Source organism: Pyxicephalus adspersus, chromosome 11, assembly GCF_032062135.1.
Source record: "Pyxicephalus adspersus chromosome 11, UCB_Pads_2.0, whole genome shotgun sequence".
Lineage (NCBI taxonomy): Eukaryota > Metazoa > Chordata > Amphibia > Anura > Pyxicephalidae > Pyxicephalus > Pyxicephalus adspersus.
Window position 1 is genome coordinate 54,905,869 of NC_092868.1, and position 25,950 is coordinate 54,931,818.

At 39.3% G+C, this 25,950-nt stretch overlaps 1 protein-coding gene across 2 annotated transcripts in view; it reads left to right on the top strand.

The window, feature by feature from the left end:
- Positions 1–25,950, top strand: part of B3GAT1 (beta-1,3-glucuronyltransferase 1) — a 45,646-nt gene that overhangs the window by 12,707 nt on the left and 6,989 nt on the right. The window contains exons 2-4 of one of the 2 annotated variants that reach the window (XM_072426061.1): positions 19,189–19,307; positions 19,442–19,588; positions 23,939–24,447. In XM_072426061.1, the coding sequence (XP_072282162.1) occupies positions 19,304–19,307; positions 19,442–19,588; positions 23,939–24,447 (660 nt within the window). In that variant the 5' untranslated portion in view covers positions 19,189–19,303. Of the gene's footprint in view, positions 1–19,188; positions 19,325–19,441; positions 19,589–23,938; positions 24,448–25,950 lie in introns of both variants that reach the window. The other variant, XM_072426062.1, reaches the window with a different exon arrangement.

Genomic DNA, 25,950 nt, shown 5'->3' on the forward strand with positions numbered 1-25,950 from the left:
TATTGGGCCTGATTTATTAAAGCTCCCCAAGGCTGGAGAAGATACACTTTCATCAGTGAACCTGAGTGATCCAGCAAACCTGGAATGGATTTCTTAAAAGTTATTTACTATTTAATAGCAAATGTTTTCAATCCTGGACCGGATCCATTCCAGATTTGTTGAAATACCTAGGTTCACTTATGAAAGTGTATCCTCTCCAGCCTTGGAGATCGTTATTAAATTTAGCCGTGTTGTATCTGACAGATAAAAAACAGCAATCACGCATGAGTTTTGCTTTAATGCAGCAATGTGTTTCACATAAACAATCCCGTTCATGGTGACGGTTATTACTAAACGTGCGTCTGGGAAGAGGGGATGTAGTAGAGAATATTGCAAGTGATATCCATGATGGCAAAATGATTTTCTTTCCTCGTCCCTGTGCTACTTAACATGATTTATAGGTTAGAAATGATTAACACTGATTGACTTTCTGTAATTCTATTACCATCTGACTCGTCTGACCCGCAGGAGCTTCATCCTTTGGCAGAATTGTTGTGTATTGAGCAAGGTTTATGTATCATTCTAAACAAAGGAATTCACAACAACCAATCAGATGTTTGCTTTTATTACTTAACCTGAACCATTAACAGGCCAGGGGACAAGCAATGGGCTACCATTGAAATAAATAGTGGGGAGTAGGGGGAAAGAAGAACGATGGACAGCTATAAATGAATGTCACAATGTGTGATCGATTGCATAGTGGCAAAGCTTTCCAAAATGTGTCTGTTTAGATTGTGCAGTGTTTGATACTCAATTATATTATAATTATTATTAAACAGGATTTATATAGCGCCAACATATTACACAGCGCTGTACATTACATAGGGGTTGCAAATGACAGACAGATACAGACAGTGACACAGGAGGAGGAGAGGACCCTGAGGTGGGGGAAGTATCATACAATAGGAAGGATTATTCATTTACTTTCTGCTGATGTAAATAATTGGATATGGAAGAATTGCCCCAAATCAGTCCCTCCAATTCCTCCAGCCGAGACCATGTGACCAATGCCTTGACTTTAATGTGACTCAACACACAACACAACTGTACACAACTCCAGAATTGCTTTGTTGCATATATAAGGGACTCTTCTATATTATTTCCTATTTTATCTATAGTGTAGGGGATATGTGCTGCAGTGCTTATCAACAAGTGTGTTCACAGTTACAGTTTTCTCTTAGTCCCCCTGTAAAGTCTTACAAATACTTTTTAATGAAGACGTCCAACTGTTTTAGAGTGGCAACAATGCTGCACCGTTCTGGAGTTTAGAGCAGAGTTGCCACTCCCATGTAGGCTGTATTTGTTTGGTCTACAGTAACAAAATAAATGTTTCAGAGGATTTTTGGATTCCTGGGGAAGTGGGTGCACAGGGTTTCTGGATTGACACAGCTGCCTTTATCAATGGAACCCCCTCACTATGAGCTGCCTGGAAGGGGAATTTGGCTCTTTCTAGAAGGGTAATGTTATATGTTATGAGGGTTTTTGTTTTTCACATAGCAACTGGAGTAGCCTTTAAATGTATGCTTTTTTCATTTCATTTGGAAACCAATGAAATAACTTTAAGAGATGCCCCCCCCCCCCCTATAATTACTATATCCACAGCTCACAGTATATTAATGTGGTGATCAGTGGGATTAATACCTCCTACTTTGCTGGCCAGTGAGACTAATGTCACCACTACAGATTGCCAAAAAGATCACATACCCTCTCTCATGTACACCAGGGATAATTTCATGAGATGCCGAGTAACCCCTCAGTATGTGCAGAATGTTATATTTGTGGATGTATTTACTATTTACTCCAGCAGAGCATATAAAACCCATCAACCTACATTTGCATAGCAGACAATTGCAAAGGCGGAAAAACGGCAATGTTTTCTTATTGCTGCCAATCATTTTTAGTGGTGCTGTGATGCTCCATTGCACAATATGTACCGGCTACATCCAAATGCCTTCGCTTTTCTAAAATAGCACTGAGTACAGCCGTAAAGCCCATCTACAGATCAGCAGTCACCTGTCCGGTGTTGGACCCAATCACTCAGCACAGGTCTTCATAGGGGTGCCCCAAGGTTTAGGACTTACTCGCCTTTCTTGAAGGGGCAGGGGGTTCTACAAGGCAAGGCAAAGCATTGCTCTGCAAAGAATCTTAAGAATGGGTAAGGGTGGTTGCGGACTCCAGAATCCCAGAACTGCCCCAGTATACAGCATAGACAAATGAAATTTACAAATAAACCATTTTCAGCCAGCAGGTGGTGAACCGGAGGTAAAATTATGGGGCTTTTTAATGACTGATTTATGGGCAATGGTGCAGCAAACCAGGAGATCAGACTACACAGACTGCACACAGGAGAAAAACCTAACTTGCTTTTTATAAGAAGAGACAGGAATGTGTGGACTAAATATACTCAAGGCACACATGGACATAAATGCAATGTTGGCCTATGCCAGTCACAGCACATTTTGGACATAGACGCATAACTATCAATCAATATTTAGGATATTAAATGTTTATGATATCATAATCATTTATGATATTAATTATAAATGATTATTATTGATTATTTAGCTTGTTGCCACTGTGCCCTGTTCGTTTTCTGATCAATGGCACCCTTCCCTGCTCTAACCATCAAAATTGGGGCAAACTCCTCTTAAGTTGCATTAGGCAAAAGAATGGGAATTCGCGATCAATATACTGCAACCAATATTTAGATCAAACATTGATCAGGAATGCTCATTTTTCCAATAGATTTTTTTATGATTCATTGAGAGATACTAAATTATTCCATCATTGATGCGTCTCAATTGGGGATTCTGGAAGTCCTTTAGAAATATTATTATTGTGTAATTGTACAATCTAAATTGTATAATATCTGGATTGTATAAATGGTAACTTGCATTATATAATAAGGTATATGGTGTGTTTTATATGGGTAATGGAAGTTATATTAAGGGATATTGCCTTCGATATAGACTGTACTATAATTGGTGTTTCTCCTGAGGACGCTGCACTAGAGAAACGCATAGACAAACACGTACATTATCATATGGAATAAGCTGATTAAAAATGATTAACCATGATCTATTCAGTATTGTATGAAGGGATTTTACTGCTTTGAACTTTATAAATATATTATTAATACAGTGATTTTTTAAATTATAGTTTGTACCTTTAAAGTCCAACATTTTGAATTGCTGTCAAGATTCATTATTTATATTTATTCTATTGCTAACTCTATTACCAAATATCAACCATAGTTGCATAATTAGACTGAAAAATAACAAATAAAAACCCTACAAACATAGTTGACCTTGAGGAAGGCAAAAAAAACCCTGGATCAATTTGCTTCCAAAAAATCTTCCCTGATTCCATGAGGCAATCAGATGTTCCCTGGATCAACAGTCTTTATCTTTACTTTTAAACTTTAATCCCCAGTTATATCCGGGGTTTCCCGGTGACGTCGCTGCATGCGTCGGTGCGGGCGGGAGGTGGGGCGGGAAATTCAAATCACTTTTCGTATTGAACTCAATATGTTCAATACAAATACGTTCAATACAAATACATTCAATACGCGTTCGCGTACGCTTCCCTCAACGATTCCTGATGATGTCCGTGCAATTAATTTACATGCAAAAAATGTAACACTTTTTGCATGGAAGTACAGAAGTTCGGAAAGAATTAGAACACCTGGCGTTCGCGTACGCGTCCCTCTGCGATTCCTGATGATGTCAGTGCATGCGCCCGTCGATGGGGGTCGTAGCGGGAAATTCAAATATTTTGTATTAGATTCAATACAAAGTCCTGTATCCAATCCACTACAAAATATATTTATGTGGTTTTGTCTATAGGTATGTGACGGACACTAGGGAGGTGTTTTAGAAAAATATATTACTATACAGTATACCGAATTATCGCATTTTCAGTATTTTTGATTTATTTATGTATTCTTGTTGAAGCTGATTTTTGTGTTTTTTATTTAATTTTATTAAAAGTAATTTTTTTTTTTTTTTTTTTTTACATGATTGTGTGCTTTAAACTTTTTTTATATTCATGATATCTACAGGTCTAAGGTAAGTTACAGGTCTACAATTTAAAAAAAAAAAATTCATTAAAACCTGTAACGCTTTTGGTACGGAAATCTAGACATCAGTGTAACGCCCAGGTGGTTAAAGAATTTTCAATGTTACTGATATTGCAAAAAGCACCCCCTTGTGCGTTGTAATGATCTCAAAGTGAATAATGGAGAAGAGAGTTCTCTATATGGACCATTGGAGTCTGCATTAGATCTTGGATGCACCCCAAAATAAATGTGTGTCGAACATTTCATAGAAGTAATTAAAAATTAAAGACCAAGAATCATTTTACTTCAAGAGCTTATCATTCTAGTGGGTATTTCTTATATTTTTATCTATTTTTATTTTTTATCTATTAATAAACATTTTTTTTTTGCATATATTATTTAACTTTATATATATATATATATATATATATATATATATATATATATATATTATATTTTTATGGATCTTATATTATGTTCTAGGAAAACATCCTAACCCTTATCAAACATTCTGCAGCATCCAATGGAGCCGAACCTTTTCCTTCTCATTCAGACACGATCATACGCGAAGCTCGCAGGCGCTTACGTTTAAGAAGCAGCATAAAGGGAAATGAATGGCGTGAATAGCACTCTTTTATATTTTCTTTACATCCTATTTTACAAAATGTAGCAATTGGAATCACAATGGTTGCTGTGGGCTGTGCCTTTATTTCTCCTTTGATGATCACTTTGACTCATAACCGCTGGATCCTCCAATTGTTTTTGCAGCATCAAGTGCAAGATACATAGTTATTTTTTATATTTTAGCATATATATTCCTGTATCTTTTTTCCAAGCATTGCTTTGTTCAGCAGTGAGCAGATAAAAACAGACATCTATATTAATCACACCCTAAGCAGCTTTTCTCCCAGCCCCTACTATCTGGCTGATGGACACGGATAAAATTAGCTTTTTTTTTCCTTTTCTCTGCCTTTGTTTAGTTTTGCTAACGCTGAGGGAAATCTTGTGATGTTTTGAAGGATTCTCCACACTAACATGGCAGATTTTAGTCATTATCAATTTGCATTTGTTCAGAGCTCTAAAGTGCACTGTCTGAAGCTGTTCATTCATCTCGGAGCCATGAGGCAATCTCCCTTGTTTGCTCTCTCTTTTATCCATTCTGGTCCTTTAGAATGTAGCCGAGAATTTTGTGGAGTAGACTGCGGATTTAAATTACAGCTTATTGATGTTGGCGGAAAAGTAATATAGACAACTTGGAATACAATACAGGTGTAGCGAGCTGACCGTTGCTCCATGGCTGTATTCGGGTATTCCTATGCACAATATTACAATAAAGAATAAAAAGCTTTGTTTTAGTCCTGCACAATTGTACCAGCTCCTCTCGTGTACTGAAAATTGTTTGCTTGGATGTCATTGCACAATGTGAGCATCACACATTAGAAACTGCAGCAAGTCAAAGCCCGCCTTTTTTTCCTGGCTGGAGGATGTCCTTCCAGCCTTTCCAGCCTATTTGTCCCTGGCTCCACCCCTTAATTCATTGGCTGTCAATGGAGGCTCAATATCACATGTGGGCATTACTATAAAATGCCCACTCTCCCAGCCCTGGCATCCACCTATCAAGGAATAACATACCTTTGCATACCTCTTCCCAAGAACAACCCCACCACTTAACCAAAATTTATAGTTACCCCACCAGTCATGATTCATAACAAGTAATACAATGAAATCACCATTAGGAGGAACCAGGGAAGGAAAAGTAAATAAGCAAATGCAATTCAATACGAACATGCAAACAAAATCTATGACCTTTATCAATAATTTTGACCTAGAAAATCAATGAAACATTAATTGGGAAAAGATTGTTCTTTTTATCGATTGTCAGCAGGAGTAGCAGGTGATCGATGGGCTTTGTACCGCATTGTGCTGCATAGAGCTAACAATCACTGCGCATTGGGTTAACTTTCGTTTGGGTTTCGGTAGCAATCTGTTCAATATCAAAATTGTGCAAGGTGGTAAATTATCAACATTCCCCGATCAGGAAATGATTGATTGTTGGATCATATAGACATCGGAAAGTTTATGCCCTGCCCGACGGATGGAGTATAATACAGCCTGTACCCCAGGCTGGGGGGTAACATTTTGTATTATTGCATATTACCCCATTGTCTGGCCCTTTCTTATATTACTGTTGGTTATCTTTTCCTATCATATGTTTATTTTTCCATATAAAGCAGAATATGGAATGGAATTTTGCTGTTCTAGATGATGTGTGTTCCATTTTATAATGTTTGGTGTACATGCCAACAATTACCAATGACCCAGTTTATTATGTGGGGGTGCTAACAACAAGCAGACCACATTTCATACCTGCTTTGGATCCTCAAATCCAAACTACGAACAAGTCTGTATTTTGTAAATGCCGATGTGATAGCTATTGGGAAAAAATATTTGTTTTAATGTCAATGGAAAGGCAGAATGTATGTAATAATATACTGCAAGGCTGAACACATCCCATCAGCCAGTGTGCCATGACTGACTTCCAACTTTTTAAAGAACTTTTTAGTGAGGTGGGAGCATTTGGTTCCTTTTCTATTTGGTTAAAGTGATTTAGATTTATGTGACAGTGTGATCATTTTAATTCTGCCCTCCAATCTTCTCTTTGGTCTTGCACAGTCATGCAGGCTCCTTTTCCTTACTGAACTTGCTTACTCTGATTTATTTGCACACTGTGGGCTTTTGATAGTGTACATTAAAATCTGCAGAAAGTGGGAGCAAAAGAAAAGTCTGACACCCCCTCTAAAAAAAAGTTATTGAAATGACTAATCTGAAGATCATGGGGCTTGATTTATTAAAACTCTCCCAGACAGAAGAAGATTGACTATCATGGGAGAGCCTGGGTTATCCAGTAAACCTGAAATAGATTTGGTTCGGGATTGAAAATATTTGCCAACTAAAAGCAAACAATTTAAAAAAAATAATTCCAGGATTGCTGGATCACCCAGGTTCCCCCATGATAGTTTATCTTCTCTTGTTGGAGAGCTTTAGAAAGTATAAATTAGCTTCATAGTGTCAATGGAATCTGCAATGCTTGCAATGTACATAACTGACCTGGAGTGGATTTTTCTCTCCCAGGATATTGATTAATGTAAATTGTTGTCATACAGTGGCTGCAATATTTGACTTTCTATTACCATGTGTTATGATTCCAGAGCAAAATGTGTTGTTTTTCAAACATTTCAGGCAGTGGGGAGCTGTTCTGGAATTTAATTACTCAGCAGGAATCTGTGTGTAGCATAATATCCACCTGCTATAATTGTGAAATTCTGTTATTTTCTCATTGCATTAATCCACAACACTTCACCTATTTGTGTACATGGGTATGTGTGCTACTTCCCCCTCCTCCTAGATTGTAAGCTCTTCGGGGCAGGGTCCTCTCCTCCTCCTGTGTCACTGTCTGTCATTTGCAACCCCTATTTAATGTACAGCACTGTGTAATTTGTTGGTGCTATATAAATACTGTTTTTTATTATTAATATTATTAATAATAATAATTTTAATAATAATAATAGAAAAATGAATACCTGGTTTTGACCTGGTATCAGCCTCCTGTAATCCCCTGCACAGTGGTTGTACTTTGCTGTTTTTTCATTTTTACAGGGAACTTTTTTTTATGTTTTTCTTAAAACTGAACTTATGGCATATACAAAATGTGCAGAATAATGAATTTCTTTGTCCGTGAAAGTGGAACTAAATCCTGCCATATTCACCTGTCCCCGTTCCCTCGCTGGGCATCGCCCTCTTTTTTCCCTTCTTTGTTTTTCTTTGTGATCTTCAGCCAATATGATTGGTCAGGCAGGGATGACATGACTCCTGCACAGGTGCCTGGGAGTTCATTCAGTCCCTGCAAGTGCAGGAGAAGCCAAGATTGCTGATCATCCAGGCAACCGGAGCTGCACATGCACAATTTAGCACAGGGCAGGTAAGGTTTATTGCTGAAGAGAAACTGTCTGTCCCTTTCTGTAATAATGACCGACCTGTTTCAACATTTCTTAAGTTTAAACTTTATTTTAACCTGTTATCAGCCTCCTGTACAGCAGAACTCAGACTGGTCAAGAGAGGGCAGGACCAGGGGCCCATCACATGTACAGCTTGCAAATGTTCTGACATGGAACATGCTGATTGAGAGAAGTAGAAAGATGATAATATAACTATCTATTCAGCATGTTGGTGCTAAAGAGAGGAGATCACTGTATTCCTTAACTGTGTTGTAATCTGCCTGGTATTTTCCAAACAAAGGAGCACAATTGACAGAGGAAAACCTAAAAAGAAGCCAAAAGCTCCACCTGCTGGGATAAACTAAGAATGCAGATTGCTGATATGCATACATTTTAGTTCCTTTTAAAAAAAATAAAGAAAATGGGTGCAAATCCATTAAAAATGCTAGAAATGGATGGGCAGAAACCCTGTGACAGTAAAACCATTCCCTTACATGCACTTTTCATCTGTGTATTTAGTTATTTAAGAAGGTCAGCTTTCAGTTTAAACATTTAATACATTGCAGTGGTTTCTCATTTTGGGTTATTCGAAAGGATAGCACAGCAGACGCAGCATGCCTGGAGCCTTGCTTTGTCTAATTGAAACCGTAAAAACAGCTTTGTGATAAGGAATTAGTCACTGTAACGACTCCTTAATATGTTTCAGTGATTGGTTCTGGTATTTCCCAAACAAGGGAACAAAGTGAACAGAGGAAAATCTAAAAAGAAGCCTAAAGCTCCACCTGCTGGAATAAACATAGAATGCAGATTGCTGATATGCATTAATTTTTATCTCCTATGTAAAAATTGAAGAAAATACGTGCAAATCCATTACCATGGGAAGTACATGAAGGGCTTTTATGCTCCAAATTCAAGAAGTTACAAAGCCACTGGAATTCTGGCAGGATCAATGGGTAATTTCTGTACTTCTAGAAAACTATTCCTAGCAACTAATGCAGTTGCCACATCCAAGAACTGCAATGTAACCTTTCTTGTTCTTGAGTTTAGCTGTCCCTTAAAAGTCTTCATACAAAACATTATTAGAGAAATCCGACACAGCAGGCGTGTAAAAATGTAAATCCAGTAATGAAACTTTCAGGGTAACCTTGGATGAATAGCTAGTTGTACCTACCTGTAACACAAAGTCACATTGTAATGGCAAGAATGGCTGTGGTGCCTTCACGCTGAATTATTTTTTTTAATTTTTCGGACAAGAAACTCTTATCATTGTGTGTGGTTAATTGATTCATTTGCATCACAATGGAAATCTTGGAAAAGTGAAACATGTTCAATGACATCTGGGAACTCATTAGAACACTAATTGTGAAATGAATTGCAAGTGTAAAATTAAAAACTACATAGGTATTTCATCCGGGCTTTTAATTGACTTAATGGAAGCTTTGATTATTTAATAAGGTGCCTTTGCAATTCATTTTTCTACATAATTTAAAAGTCTAAAAAAGTACATCAGCATTCATTTCTGAATAACGGAGCATATAGCATTCTTTTTTCATTTATTTCTATCATTATTATGATCTGCATTAGCAATATCGAACTTTTTTTTCTTTTTCATCGAGGATATATAAAATATATATGAATACAATGTAGTCTTTTTGACAGCCAGCAGGTGGCGCTTTAGGTTTCTTTTTTGAATGTTTAAAGAGTTCAGTAGCTCAAGCTGACATTGACACACAGAGTCTGGTTTATTTAGGCTCTCCCAGATTGGAGAAGATAGACGGTTGTAGGAAAATCTAGGGATTAGGCAAAACCAGGAATGGATTTCTTAAAAGTCACGTGCTATTATTTGGCAAATGTTTTCAGTCCTGGGCAAGATCCATTCCAGGTTTGCAGGATCACCCAGGTTCTCCAATAATAGTCTACCTTTTCTAGTCTTTGAGACCTTTATTAAATCAGGCCCAGTGAGTAGGCAGTTCAGAACAGACTTGTCTACTGTTGGCTTCATCTGAAGCTTCAATTACAAATCACAGCCACCGGGGAGGAAACTAGGTGCCCTCTCTTAGGGTCACCCATGGTGCTCTGAGAAACCTTTGTCATGTATTTTAAATTCAAAAAAGATACAAAACTTCCTGTCCTAGGGTAACACTTACTTAGACTATGTACACAGATAATTATTGTCTGAGATGAACAGGAGAGCTTGTTTAGGGTGAGAATCTGATAAGTGTACAGCAGTTGCCCAAGTCATGCATACCTCACGGCGGATCCAGGAATGATGATCGAGAAAACTGCAATGCAAGTCTGGGGAGGAAATCATAATGGGGTGCCGATTCGTCATCCTCTCTCCCACCCTCTCCATAGAACAGTATACAGTGCTCGTTCCTTCATCTGTCATAGGTAGGTACAAAGTGAGCCACTACTCAAGGGCCTTGGAGCCTCCTTGGCCAACAAGGATCCCCATGGTAGCCCCAAAAAACAGTTTTGGAGGGGGCACCCCCAAGCCAGATCTGTACAGGCTATTTCCACCTCCTAATGGTATATTTACCAGACTATGAGGGACATCGTTGTAGGAATTTGCTCTTAGAAGTTGGGTGGAGGTTTCTTTATATGGCTTTTGGCTCCATTTACCTTGGGGGTTTGCTCAGATAAAGACAGAATGGTTATCCTGGCAGGTGGTCCTAATCCCAGTCAATGCCCCCTAACAAAAGAAGGCCTTATACAAAATGTCCCAGGACACATGTAGGAGGTGTAGTGATCTACTTGCAGCATTTGTGTCATGGATGCCCATAGATTGCGTTGCCCAAGGCATGCTTGGCAGAACGTTTCCTTAATAATTTGGGTGCTGGTGCCCAAGCGGTGATTTGTGTCTATATTAGACGTTCCTAGTAAACTGAGCTCAGATGGTGGCTTGCAGAGGAGCCTAATGTCTAATCGTGATTTTTTTTATTACATAATGGTCCCTTATACTTCCATGACCTCTATTCCAATTGTCCTGTACTGTTCTATATATTCCCAGTAACTTTCTAGACTTCGTTGCCACCCAAAGCAAACCAAGGCTGGAGAAATCTAGATCCGAAGAGTCGGTCAGATTGTCTCTGGGTAGTCTGGGTCTATGGTGGTGGATCAGCATGGTTAGTAATGTGTGATGTATATATGGCTGGGCACTACCCTTGGTGGTTGCAGGCCATTGCCCGTGTTGGCTGTGCCGAAATCCACCTCTGATTGTTGGATGGGGGCAGGTTTGGCTTCAACAAAAAACGGTTAGTGAACTATTTTGCATAATTTTTTGATGCTGTATAAATAGATTTACTCAAGTTCCAAAAATACATTATCAAGGGCAAGCCTGGACTTTGATTTCCCAGGCCAATTATTTCTAATTTCCCTAAACTTCCCCCTCCCAGCAGGGCCGCCTGAGATAAAATCTCACCTCAAATGAAAAGTGCAGCTCATTCTAGAAGTTCCAGCTGGCCAATTACCGGGTGTCAAAGTTTGACTCTTAAGGTCAGCCATCTTGTATTTTATCTTCCATTTATTTTGCGGCTTCAAACTCAGTATGTTTCTTCTAAGCGCAGGCTAAAATTAGGGCTGAAAATCCTCTGGGGTAAGTAGCGGGTCAGGTTTTTAGGTCATATTGTTCTCGGAGAATATCTGGGTGTGCGGCTTGATTGAAGGATAGGTTAGTTACAGGTTAATTGGCAGATTCTGGAAGGCTTCCCTATGGGCTGCTGTAGGACGGAGCATGGGGGACCTGCCCTATATTCCGTTACAGCAGACGCTTCCTGCGGCAGTAAGATCCAGCCGCGTTGATTATCAGGGGCGTTTTAAGTAATCGCAGGGTTTGACAGGCCTAGATTTGTATCTGGAGAGCTTTTAATAGACATAATAGTGTGTTCAGGATCCAAGCCTTCCCTGCCTAGGTTAAAGGGAAGGTGCCGTACATTAGAAATGTCTAATGAATAGCTCTCTGTGGTATATTATTAGATGGATCCACCGATAATAGAAATACCAGAAAACGGAAATTTCCTTTCTATACGATTCTCTTATATTACATTATAATGGACGATGTGTGCAGCCGTGCTAATTACCAAAGTGATCAGTAACAAAATATTATTATTTTTTTCCTCTTTTTACATTTCTATTTATTTTATTCTATTGCACAGATATGCTGATTGTTTTGCATATCGTTACTAATTTTTGCAATATATATATATATATATATATATATATATATATATATATATAGTTGGGAGTACGGTAGATGTAAAAAGGAACCTAATAGGATTTAGTTTGCTGAAGTACTATGGATCATAAAAGATCCATTTTTTCAACCTTCATTGCCTCCACTTTCTGTGTGCATGGACGTTCACACACATGTATTACATTACAATAGTAAAATAATACATTATCATGTGCACACAGCAGCCATAATAATGTAATATGTTGCAATCCCATAGAAAGGTAATGCCCATTTCCTGGTAATTCTATGATCAGTATCCCCATCCCCAAGAACTGCTTTTTATTACACAACTAGGTAGCAAGTTCTTCTCATTATTTTTATTAATATTAATAATAATAATGATAATAAACAGGATTTTTATAGCGCCAACATATTTTGCAGTGCTGTACATTAAATAGGGGTTGTAAATGACAGACAGATACAGACAGTGACACAGGAGGAGGAGAGGACCCTGCCCCGAAGAGCTTACAATCTAGGAGGTGGGGGAAGTATCACACAATAGGAGGGGGGATATGGAATGGTGGGAAGTAGTGAGGGTTTAGGAGACAGAAGAAGATGGGTAGGTGAGGGTGAAGCGTTGGGTTTTAGAGGCTCTTTTAAATGAGCAGAAAGTAGGAACAAGCCGAATAGGACGAGGAGACCATTCCAGAGAGTTGGGGCAGCTCTAGAAAAGACTTGGAGCCGTGCGTGTGAGGAGGTTATGAGTGAGGAAGTCATTAGTAGGTCACTGGAGGAGCGGAAAGAGCGGCTAGGGGAGTATTTTTCTATCAGGTCAGGAAGGTAAATGGGACAAGAACTGTGGAGGGATTTGAAGGCAAAGCACAGGAGCTTGGATTTGATTGTAAGGTGAAATGGAAGCCAATGGAGAGAACTACAAAGAGATGCAGCGGAAGAGGAGCGGAGGGAAGGATGGATGAGTCTGGCTGCAGCATTTATAATAGATGGTGATAACACTGGACCATACCTGTGTAATGGGGTGACAACATAAAATAAAACTCTGATTATTGAAAGCTGCATATTTAACGCTATAAAAATAATTTTTACAAGCCATGTTGTTTCAGATCTTTTAACGTTTCATATATCCATATTATGCGGCATAATAATGTTTGCACACCACTGCAAAATGAATCTTTGTTTGCTAAGCATATTGTTGTGAAAATGATCATAAGATAAAGAAAAAGAAATCACACAATTCATGAATTGATCCTCATGTGGTTTTGTTGACAGTAATGTTGGTTTAAAATCAATGGCTTAATTGGCTTGGTTTCTGATAAGGATAAAGCATGGGTTAGAGAAGTCCTTTTTTCAGATACCAGGGGTCTAATTTACATATTAAGCCTTCGATCCTTTAATTATGTTTGTGAATAATTTAGCGAGGTCAGGATTAGTAGTTGTCAGCCTGTTACTCAGGCCAGAGCTATGTTGTGTGGAGCACATAAATGTATTCTGTTGGATATTGATGCAACTGAATTGAATTGGCTAGATGCTGGCAATAATAGGAGATTATAGGTAGTAATAAAGTGCATGCAAACATCATAGTTACATAGGTTGAAAAAAAAAATAAGTCCATCAAGTTCAACCACTAAGGAAATAAACATATCCCAGATTTAAAATAAACTATGGACATAGTTGATTCAGAGGAATACAATATAAAACCCCTGGTACAATTTGCTCCAACTGGAGAAAAAAAATCTTTCCTGATTCCCTGAGGCAATCGGATGTTCCCTGGATGAACAGTCACTGTTATCTTTACTTTGAAGCTTAAATACCCAGTTATATTTTGTGCTTCTAGAAATCATCCAGCTTTTTCTTAAAGCAATCTATAGTAGTTGCTGAAACTACTTCCTGAGGGAGCCGATTCCACATTTTTACACCTTACAGTGAAGAATCCCTTCCTTATCCGGAGCTTAAATTTCTTTTCCTCCAGACGCAAAGAGCGCCCCCTTGTGCTTTGTAATGATCTCAAAGTGAATAATGGGGGAAGAGAGTTCTCTATATGGACCGTTTATATATTTATACAGGGTGATCATATCCCCCCTTATACGTCTCTTCTCAAGGGGGAATACATTCAGTTCAGCTAATCTCTCCTCATAGCTGAGCTCCTCTGCACTCTCTCCAATTCCACAATGTCCTTTACGTGAACGGGTGCCCAAAACTACACTGCATATTCCAGATATTGGCTCTAAGGATATTTCTGATACAATTTTTTTTCTAAAAAACCTGAAATAGGTGTGCATGGGTGGGTAATGGCAGTAAAAGAGAATCTATACCACTGTTTGTAAAAGCAAAAGAATAGGAGAGACATAAATCACCATTGTCAATAATATCAAACCCCTTTGGTACACATGATCAGTGCCATGGTATTGGTTATGTGGTCTCTGGCAGAAGATCTCTGGACATGGACATGCAGTTTTGTCTGAACACCGATTATTTTCTTTCAGCAGTAACCACATAATTAGTGTCATAGTGTTGGCCACCGGGTATTAAATTGGTAGTTTTTCTAGATCCAAAGGTAAATATTTCACATCTGTCTTTTGCTTGTTTTTGCTGACTGATGATTGAAATAAAACTTTACTTAAGCTTAGAACAGGCACAAGCCAATCTGCTTCTGATTATTCAAGTTTTCCACTTGTTTGTGTGGAACAGATCTTCCTCCAGAACAGTCTTTCTTGACCTTTTTAGCTTTATAACTTTCCAGTCTTCAGGGAACCTTTGCTATATTACTATATTCACAGTGCACAGTATATTGGTGTGGTGGTCATTTTCAATCTACTTTTTATTTCTGGGTAGCAGAGGTGAGTTTCCATTCTTGTTTTACAGTGCTGAGGTCCTATCAGGGACTCCTAGCTCCCATGTACTTGTGTAGTTTGCATTCACATGGTTAGCTGGCTTCTGGCTGAATTTGTACAAGGGTTAGAAGACAGGCTCAGGTGCAAATGATTTTACATACACTGCAGTGAAACGCGTAATATGTTGATACTACATAGTAAATAATATTTCCACAAATCAGTGATAGAATATTGAGACCTTTAGTCTATTTGTTCACAGCCATACGTTTTCTTTGCAGAGGTTATCCTATAAGCAGCAGTCTATGTGCTGTATGCAGTATAGGAGGCAGAACGTACACACGTTTCTCTATATATAGTGTGTCTGGCTCCTGAGTTTGCAGCACTGTATGTACAGTATGAGCTCATCAATCATTCATGCAGGAGTGGAATTACTTCTCATATTGGCACTCATTTCATTCTACAAATCGTATACAGCAAGTGCTACAATTTTAAGAAAGCTGACGCGTTTTACGTCCTGGTATTCTTTTGTTTTAATGTTGAGTTTCTGACTGCTTAAACACGTACTGCATCATCTTATATTGATCAGTTCTAGGGAGGAGGATCCTTCATGTAAACAGAAAAACACGTGTGTTTGTTTCATGTGTGAAGAGCCGTGTCAGGGGTGTGGACATTCGCCATGAATCCTAATGCTAAGTCCCACCTCTGCATTTAAAAGTCCAATGCTGTCCACGTTAGTTTCGACATTTTATAGTTGACCAACCAGTAGCCTAATGCTGGAAAAGAACAGGGCAGAATTTTGACTTGTACAGTCTGGCAAGTATCACTACAGGGATCATTTCCAAGATTAACACTTAGTAATGGCGCCTAAGCACTTTTGGGCTAGGTGATGGTTCACTTGGATACAAAGCTAAAGCATACTTGCCCACCATTGCACACCTACCAGGCACTGCCACCATTTCTCTGTACTTTCTCTGGTTCTTGCCTTGCTTCTCTTCAGCAATTGGCAACCATTGACAATGTAACCCTGTCTGTATGCACACAGTGCCCATGGTACCCAACTTTAGTGCATGCATGCTGAGAATGCCCCAGGATGTACATTGCACAGTGAATGTGCTTCTGGTGAAGTCTCTTATAAATGAGAGTGACTTGAGATGTTCTATGTGGAGCCAGGAGGTCTGACTTGAGGCATTCTATGGGCAGATGATAGCTGCTCTGATTTCAAGGACCAGAAGTCCCACATTTTAAATATAACCCTAGAAAGTTTTATACCTAATAAGTCCAAGGATATCAACACTGAATCCGTAAAATTATAATATAAAACACTGGAAATAATGGACAGTAATAGAATTGTCACTGATTAAATGGCAGAGAATGGCAATAAGGACTCATTGACAGCACAACCACAATATAACATAATATATTCATTCATTCATTATGGCAATGTCTATTTGTGTTGAGGTGCATTGCTTATCATTTTCAATTCAACACAGTGCACACAATACTACACAATACTATACCACAATGCGTACAATGATAATGCGCTATGCATTGTGCTCATTTAGGAGGAATTGTGCAGAACATATGCCTAATGTACCACCCATCAATGCACCAAAATAGGGTCTCAAAATGGGCCCTAAAATACCCTTTAATGTCACTGCATCCAAGTCGCTGATATTTGTACTTTTCCTGATAGCAGGCAGCTCAGTGTGGCCTAATTGTCTTCCTCTCTAAATGTTCTCCTGTCTGCCCTAGGGACTCCCAAAGCTGAGCCAGAAATGTATAGAAATCTCCTATATAGAAATCTGTTCCTATATGAGTACAGCAAGTGCTTCTCTGCCTGCCATAGCAAACTATAGAAAATTGTATATTTTTATTTTGGGAATGTTGGGTGTATTTTTTTGCCCTAAGCATACACTAGGGCAGTCTTTTTATTGTTAATGGAGGAACCTTTGAAATACCTTTCAGGTCCTCAGGAAACGGCTTCTGTAATGTCCACAGCTTACCATTTAATAGCATAGTGATCAATGGGAAAAATGTCTCTTACATTGCTGGCCATTGGGAAGAATGTCACCCTTACAGATAGTCAAAAAAGATCATTAGTGCACCTAAACTGACCTGAGAGGTGGAAACCGCTCATTGCTCAAGGAACCCCAGCAAACTTTGGAAAAACCCTAGAGTCCCATGCAACAGTGGTTGGAAAATGCTGCTCCAGGGACTTTGTATACCCCTGGGACACCTAGAAACATACGTTGTCAATTATGTATAAATAAATATGGGCAGGGAGCTTCTACTATGGAAATTGCAAACATTATTAACTTAAACAGGGTGAAAGGGCCATTTTATATGAGAACTGTACATTAGCTGAACTTCAGCTTCAAGGTCTGTTGTACAAAAGATTTATCATTGCGTTCAGTAAAGCTGCGTACACACTTGCAATAATTATCTTTGGAAACGAATGACTAACGACCGTCTGTCTGATAATCGGTAACAAAAAAAGTGACCAACAACGCCGACAAATGAGGATTGTGGCTGGAAACGAACGACCGTCCCGGCGGATCTAATTGAGCGACGATCGTTCACTATCTATTGTGTGTACGGTCGTTCAGTGATAGTGGATGTTTCTGCAATACACTTTCTCCTTTACATGTAACTTCCTGCATCATTCAAACGATCGTATCTAGCGTGTGTACATTATTGGTGGATTATATTTGAACAATCGTATCGTTACAACATGTACAGAATTGTGCACAATATGATCGTTCAAAATAATCGTGCATAATTGTTAGTCATTCGTTTTCTGATGATAATTATTGCAAGTGTGTACCTAGCTTTATTGTTGTGACTCATAATCTCCTGCAACTTGTTAAAGAACATGCTGCATGCTGCTAAGACAATAAAAAAGAGAAGCTTGGTGATGATTTATCAATCCCTTCACTCTGCTTTCTGCTATTTGCACGCTCCTTGCACATGTGCATTTTAGCAAATACTGATTGGCTCTTGAGCTGGCCCTCCTCCCTTTCTGAGTATGGTTGTGCAGATGAAGGCCGGGTGTGTACATGTGTGTATGTGTTATATAACCATCAGTTTATCTTTGTGTCTGTCTAGCTTTGTGATTTAGATTCCTGACTAACAGAACAGCAAGGAGACAAAATCATTTGGCAGATTGAAGAGTTCACATATGTTCTTATTTCTAATACAAATGTACAGAAATCTTAAAAAAACATTGTATAGCAAAGAGTGTAGAACACAAAACCTTCTATGAGGATGGTAATATGGTGCCATATTGTAATTTTAAACAGTACCGGCTCCAAAATACAATCAGGAACCCTCCAAGAAGGCAGGTGATTACAATCTGGGGAGGTCAAAAACATTGGGCCTAATATATTAATTTCTCCCAGGCTGGAGAAGATAGACTATCATGGGTGAATCTCGGTGATCCAGCAAGCCTGGAATGGATTTCTGAAAAATCTTTTGCTAGATGGTGGCAAGGATGCACAATATGGCAGCGGTCACAAAGTGATGGATCACAGATACATTTTTACTAGAATTTCATTATGGTGTAATAGAAAAACTGCTGGATTGGCAGGGATTGGGTAATCTGGGAACTTCTGGGAAATATCACATAACGTGGCCCAGAAATGGCCACATATAATCATTTTAACTGTACAATTAGCCATTTGTTTGGAGATCTGCTTTAATCATTGTATTATTTCCATGCAGTTAGCAGACAATGTGTGGCTTTAATTGACCATTAGCTATCTGCGTCTTATTACTTTTAACAGGAACCTCATAAACGCGGTTCCGCTTTCTAACCAAACCTGATAAATCCAGATTCAATTTGGTGCATGGGTCTGGAACGCAATTGTACAGAAAAAAAAGAAATAGTGTTTGTAGAGGTTAAGTTTACTCTACAATGTGCAGATGCCGTGCAGGGTTTTATATTGTCATTATCTTATTTTTGTAATCAGGATTTAACTGTAACTTGGGTTGTTGCATTGCAGTAAGAAGACGCATTCTGAATTCTTAGCTAGCAGTGCTCTCTGGTGTTCATACATCTTTCTTATGCTTTCTCTGCAGGCTTCCATCTGTATGGTGCATCTCCAGGTCCTGGCCAGTGAAAGGCCTTGACCCCCATTCTCTGTGACCTGCTTCCCCCTATCTGGGCAGAGCCTGGAATCCCCAGCCTGCTGCAATGGGTGGGTTCTGAATGCTGGTAAGAGGTGACTGTGTAGAGCTGTGCTGTGTTCCTTCTGCTCTTCTCTGTCTGTATACTGATCTCTTTTCCTGTCTGCTTTTGCTGTTCTCTGTGCTGTCGGGGTGTCCTCATCAGGTAATGAGGAGCACTGGGGTCAGCCCACCCTGGAGATGCTGAAGAGAAGGGACATTCTGGCTATTGTACTGATCGTTCTGCCCTGGACTTTGCTCATCACAGTATGGCACCACAGTACTCTGTCCCCGCTGCTCACTGCACACAAGGGTGAGGAGATTCTGTGACCCCATTAGACTTATCCTGTTATGTCACTGACCTCCACTGACCTCATCATCGCCCTGACCAGTCTATGTCCTCATCCTCTACAAACATACCCAGTTATCATCCATTCGGACATTTCTGAAAACTGCTAAGCACCCCTGTTTCATTACCTGTTCTGTAGTTTTTAGGGCCAATTGGCTTATTTAAATAGTAGCTGTAATTGAAGTGCAAGTGACGATTTGTTATTTTGTAGGGAAATATTGAAAATTCTGATTGTAGCTAAGCAATACCCTGAAATTATACCCATTGCCCCTAGTTATTTCTGAACCTCCCAGTATGCAAGGGTGCCTAGGCCCTCCTGTACGTAGCTGTATATCTGCAGTGCAAGATCTATGTTCATTGCTGCCTCTGACTGCTAGTCTTAGGAGAATAGGAGCGATGACACTGCTATGTTCATTGTTCCCCTTGCTGGAGGCTCTGTCATGGGAAAGCAAAGCCCTGCCTCTGCAAAGACGGCTGCCAACACATAAAGACACAGAGCCGAATAAAGCATGACCAGTCAGTAATGGAGAAATAATTGGTGCTGCAGGTAGACCCCCTGGCAATACTGGTGACCGTTCCCTAGCCCCCCCGCCTGATACAGCTGCCACACAATCTATACCAAGATCAGTTAGTCTTTCTATTCCAAACTCCAGCCAGCTATGGATTTTAATACTGCCATAAATATTGTTTTCTTTCTTGCAACAATTTTTTTAGAACTTCCTAGAATTCTCACCACCCTGTTCACATGCTTTTCCCAAAAGATTGCAGAGATTGTAGAAGGAAAATTACTATAGCTTCATTAGTACTGCAATACCTTGCACATTTAGGTCTAATAAGTAAACATTCACTGAAACTTTCCATGGTGGAGAATCTGTCACTGCCATTGAAACACATGGTACTGGAACATTATCCACCAGAGAATGTCTTTGTGAATGTCAGATTCACTGCTTTATAAATAGATCCCTTAATGCTGAGACTGCATTACAGCACTCAGATTATTCGGATTAAGGTTTTCCCTCCATGTATTAGTATGTGCTTGCAAGGTCTCTGTCATTATCTACAATGCAGAAGCAGACAAGTTCCTGCAGAAATTTTAAATGCTTGAAGTGGACAATATTTCACTTTGGGGGGGTGAACTGTATCCAGGTGTTCAAAGAGATCTTCAAAATTACCCCATGGGGTGGTTTTTAATATCACTCATCCCGTTCTGTTTACGACATAACCGTTTGTCCAAAATGTGATCCATGCTTTCATGCTCTACAGGAAGCAGTGGGTGCAAACCAGTAACTTTCCCTTTTTTTGAGTGCCCACTGTAGCATAATAAAAGCAAAGACTGCTATAGAGTGTTGATAATATAATATATTATATATTGCGTGCTAATAAATGACACCAATAAAACAATCTGCTGTGAACTTAATTAAGTTCTTTGCTTCTGTACACCCAATAGTTGCTGCAGATTTGACCTCAGACATTGGTGGACTTTCTCCAGGCCAGTCTTTCTCAACCTTTTTAACATGGGGGAACCCTTGAAATACCTTTCAGGTCTTTAGGGAACCCCTGTTATAATTACTATACCACAGCTAACAGTAGATTAGTGTGGTGGTCAGTGGGAAGAATTCCTCTTACAGTGCTGCCCATTGGGAAGGATGGCCAGCTAAAGGACCCGTACAGACCATTGATGTCAAAATGACCTGAGAAGTCCAAAATGCTCATTGCCCTAGCAAACTCTGGAGGAACCCTAAGGTCCCATGAAACTCTGGTTGGGAAACTACGATCTAATCCAACTGCAGCATGAGCCAAAGTCATGTGCATTGCTTATGTATGTTAATATTGATCTAGTTACTATGGGTAATATCTCTTCATCTGCCCAGTCCCATCAGTTTTCAGAAATGTCTTCACATATATTGGTTTACGTATATTTTTTGTTGTGGAAGTAAAATGTTATGCTTGAGAGGGAGCTATCACACTTGGACCAGAAGCTGCAATGCTCATATATGCAGGCTACAGCCCTCGTTGGGTGTAAAGTCGAGTTTATTAAGCTTTGAGGCAACTGATGCCCAGAATTGATATGAGACCCAGGAGTCTGAGAATAGCAACTTTCATTAGCGGTGTCTGAGCCAGCTATTTACCTTTGAGATTTCCATCCTTCAGAAGTATATCCCATTAAATTGAAGTGTGTGCTATTTATTTTATATCGTCCACATTGAGGTGCCTACATTATAGACTGGCCTGAGACTGTAATGGCAATAGGTTAGTTACATTGTTTAACGACAGATCTTTAATAACGCCAATGCAGCTTATTTATTTATAGGAAAGCAGCCATTACGTACTAAGAATGTGACCTTTCCATTTACCATAGATCAGTGACATTCACGCTATAGACTAGTGACACCACTGAGCACACAGATTATCTATTTAATACATATATATTTACGTAAAAAGGGAGATGTGTTCCCCTTACTGGAATTTTGCAGTAAAAGTTGAGCCACCTCTTTAGTTAGTCTAAATTGAACATTTAAGTAGAAAGAGGAAAAGAAAGAGGTTTTGGGCTTACAAATGGTTTTGAGAAAAAATTGTTGTATTTAAACAGTTAGTAAAGCAAACAAGTACAAACAAACCAATACCTCATACCTGTTTCACACTTCACGGGGTATGGGTAACTTATACATATGTATATTCTAGCAATACAATAAAGGTGATGAAGGAGACCGTGCTAAAAATGTGTTGAATCCAACGCGTTTCGCCACGAATGGGTTTCATCAGGGATATGATAATAAGCAAGCCTAACGGTCTGTATGTGTACATAGGGATTGAATAATGAAAAGAAAAAGGGAATTCATATATTGTTTACAGCCTCTACCCCAATCAAATTTTATTCATATATCACTAATTTCCATCACTGCACTTTCACAACCTTTACCATATTAGCTACGTAAGTGCAGTGATGGAAATTAGTGATATATGAATAAAATTTGATTGGGGTAGAGGCTGTAAACAATATATGAATTCCCTTTTTCTTTTCATTATTCAATCCCTATGTACACATACAGACCGTTAAGCTTGCCTATTATCATATCCCTGAAGAAGCCCATTCGTGGCGAAACGCGTTGGATTCAACAATTTTTTTCTCAAAATCCTTTGTGAGCCCAAAACCTCTTTCTTTTCCTCTTTCTACTTGAATGTTCAATTTACATACACATTTATTTATCCATTTCTAAAATCTTAGTGATGTTGTTAAGAGTGCAGCCTATACAGTCACTAATGACATCATCAACAATACAGTTGTTCTATTCACAAAATGATACAGACATCATCTACATAAAAGTAGCCTATCTATTCAGATTGCAGGGTGCAGCCTATCCAATCACTAGGGACCAGTGACATCACTGGGGTACAGCCTATCCAATCACTTGGGACCAGTGACATCATTGAGAGTGCAACCAATCCAATCAATAGGGACCAGTAAAATCACAAATAATGCTACATATTCACTTACTACAGACCACCAACAAACAATCTCACATAAACATTACTTGTCCCCAGTTTACAAAAAAAATATTCTGAATCAAACCTACCAACCATGCTTCAGTCATGTTCCATTCCTTTACACCAGACTGCCATTCTCCTTCTTTTCACCATCTTTTCCTCCATAATATATTTCATCTACTACTTCACTGATGAACTTATATTTTATAAATCTGCTTTTGGTTTGCATTTGTCTGTTTGTGCACCACTAGGATTACATTTGGGATAGATGTAATACCAAGCAATGAGGATAAAAGACAAACGGCCTGCTGTTGGGTTTAGAGAGGAATAAATTTGAGGGACTACCATGGGCCAATGTTTTCTTGAACTAGAACCACTTTTGGCATTCTACCATCACCTTTCAAGTGGCCATATGCCCACATGTAATCAAACTCATTGCAGGCTATATGTACTTACCTAGAAGCAAGATTTAATGTTAGGGCAATTCTTCTGGACTAAATATTTGTGGGTTGATTGCTTTAGATGCGGGTACATTTTCTTACTTATAAATAAAGATCCTGTTTATGTGGGCAAATTTGGACAATAGGAATAAGTGGTAGAAGTTATAGTTCAATGAAGTCCCTGAGAATTGACAACACCCAAGCCTGCTTGTCAAATTTGGTAAAGCAGTGCCAGGTCAAGTCAAATGGACACACTAAGTACAGTGGAGAAGTTATTATTTTGTAAAGGGTAAGAATTAGGGAATTCCATTCTCCCGATAAATCCCCATTAACAGGTTATACATGCAGTTGTCTTGTTCTCTTATAATTATGCTTCTCTCTGTTCCAGAGGATGGGACTGATGGTCGGAGGGATGCCAACCCAGGCTCAGATTCCAGGGAATATTGTTCCTCGGAGAGGGATATAGTAGAAGTTGTCAGGACTGAGTATGTATATACACGGCCCCCGCCTTGGATGGGTAACCTCCCAACCATCCATGTCATCACCCCCACCTACAGCAGACCGGTGCAAAAGGCCGAACTCACCCGTCTGGCCAACACTTTACTGCATGTTCCCAACCTGCACTGGATCCTAGTGGAGGACTCTCAACGACGCACCCCTTTGGTCACCCGGACGCTGCAGGACTCTGGTCTCAATTACACCCACCTTAACGTGGAGACGCCACGTAACTATAAACTAAGAGGAGACACCAGGGACCCCAGAATACCCCGTGGGACTATGCAGAGAAACCTGGCCCTACGGTGGCTCAGAGAGACATTTAACAAAAACAGTAGTTTGCCTGGAGTGGTGTATTTTGCAGATGATGACAACACATACAGTCTGGACCTGTTTGAAGAGGTGAGCCAAACGCTACAATATAAGTCTCCTGCTGCATCAGGGCTCATTCGAGTTATTGCCTTTTTACATTTATCCATTGCCCCCACTTCTAGTAAAGAAATGTAAATAGCACTGCCCATATAGGTTGAGCCATAAGATATTATACCATGCTTCGCTGTATCCCAAGCTAATAGGATGTGCTAAGTCTACTATCGCCACAAAAGTAGACCAAGGTCGTATTATTGTCTATAGGACCAGGAACTGGAAGTAAACTCGGCAACCTACCCACAATAATGCCGCTTGGATGACCTGGAGCCTGGGTTGAAGCAGGACAGGAAAAGTATCTATTAAATGGCCATTTCAGAAGGACAATTTTACATTTTTTTGCATTCCAGTATGGGGCAATGGATAACTGTTCTTTTATTTATGGGTAAAGTTTTTACAGTCTGACCTCACTTTGTCTCCTCTGATACTTTTTACTGCTTAAAGTGTAGTTATTGATCCAGAAACATTCAGCAACTCAAATTTTTAAAGGGAAGGTACAGGTTTTCTTTAATAAGAATAAATAGGATAATCAAGCAAATGTACAGATTTTCCAAATCCTGCTTTTTGTCCATTAAAGCCAGCCCTGCAGATTACACAGTCATTGGACCTCCAAGACAGCCAGAGGTTGTGGTCTGATTACGGAGCAAACAACTGTCACACTGACAGCAAAATAAATTTTGTGTGTTACACCATGAGATCCATGATCAGACACTGTAAGTGACAATAGCTGTCCTTTCGCTAAAATTTTCTTTTTGATTAAATTTACAGCTCCCATTACTTTTTTATCTGGGGAAGAACTTGACTTTTCAGTCATATTAGTACTTGAAGTTGCTGAAAATAGCTCACAGCTCACTCGTTATAGAATAAAACATAGTTATTTTTTACTTTTTCTAACAAAGTTGTAAAACAACCTACATGGAGAATGTAAAGGGTCTTATTTAGGAACTGTAGGTGGCCCTGATCACATTGGGAGCCGTGTGGTGTTATTGTTCCCTCATCTGGTAAATCACGTGGGAGAGGACAGCCGAACAGCAGGGTTGTTATGAGAAATAAAATAGCTGTCACCCATACAGTGTGTGACTGACAGGCATCCAACCTAATTACTGTAATTACTGTCATGTCATTTAGCAGTTCCTGTGCAGTTTCCTAACAATGCGCGGCTTGTTAAAGGTGCAGCAAATTAGTACACAAGATTGCTAAGCTCTCTGCTGACGTACTGCTGTGCATGGGGGAGGCTGCGTTCACACTGAACAATATGTACAATAAATAGGGATTCTGGCACTGGAAGCCCAGACAGGTATAATCAGCCACATTTGTGTTGGGTTAGAATTATACCAATGTTCTTCTTTTAAACTTATTATACAATTTCATAAACAAATGAATAGCCCCTACTTTCTGAGTGCAAAGCCAATAGGTGAAGAACACACCCTCTGTCACTCCAGGGACAGAGTTCCAGGGACCACAAAGAATTAAAAGGCA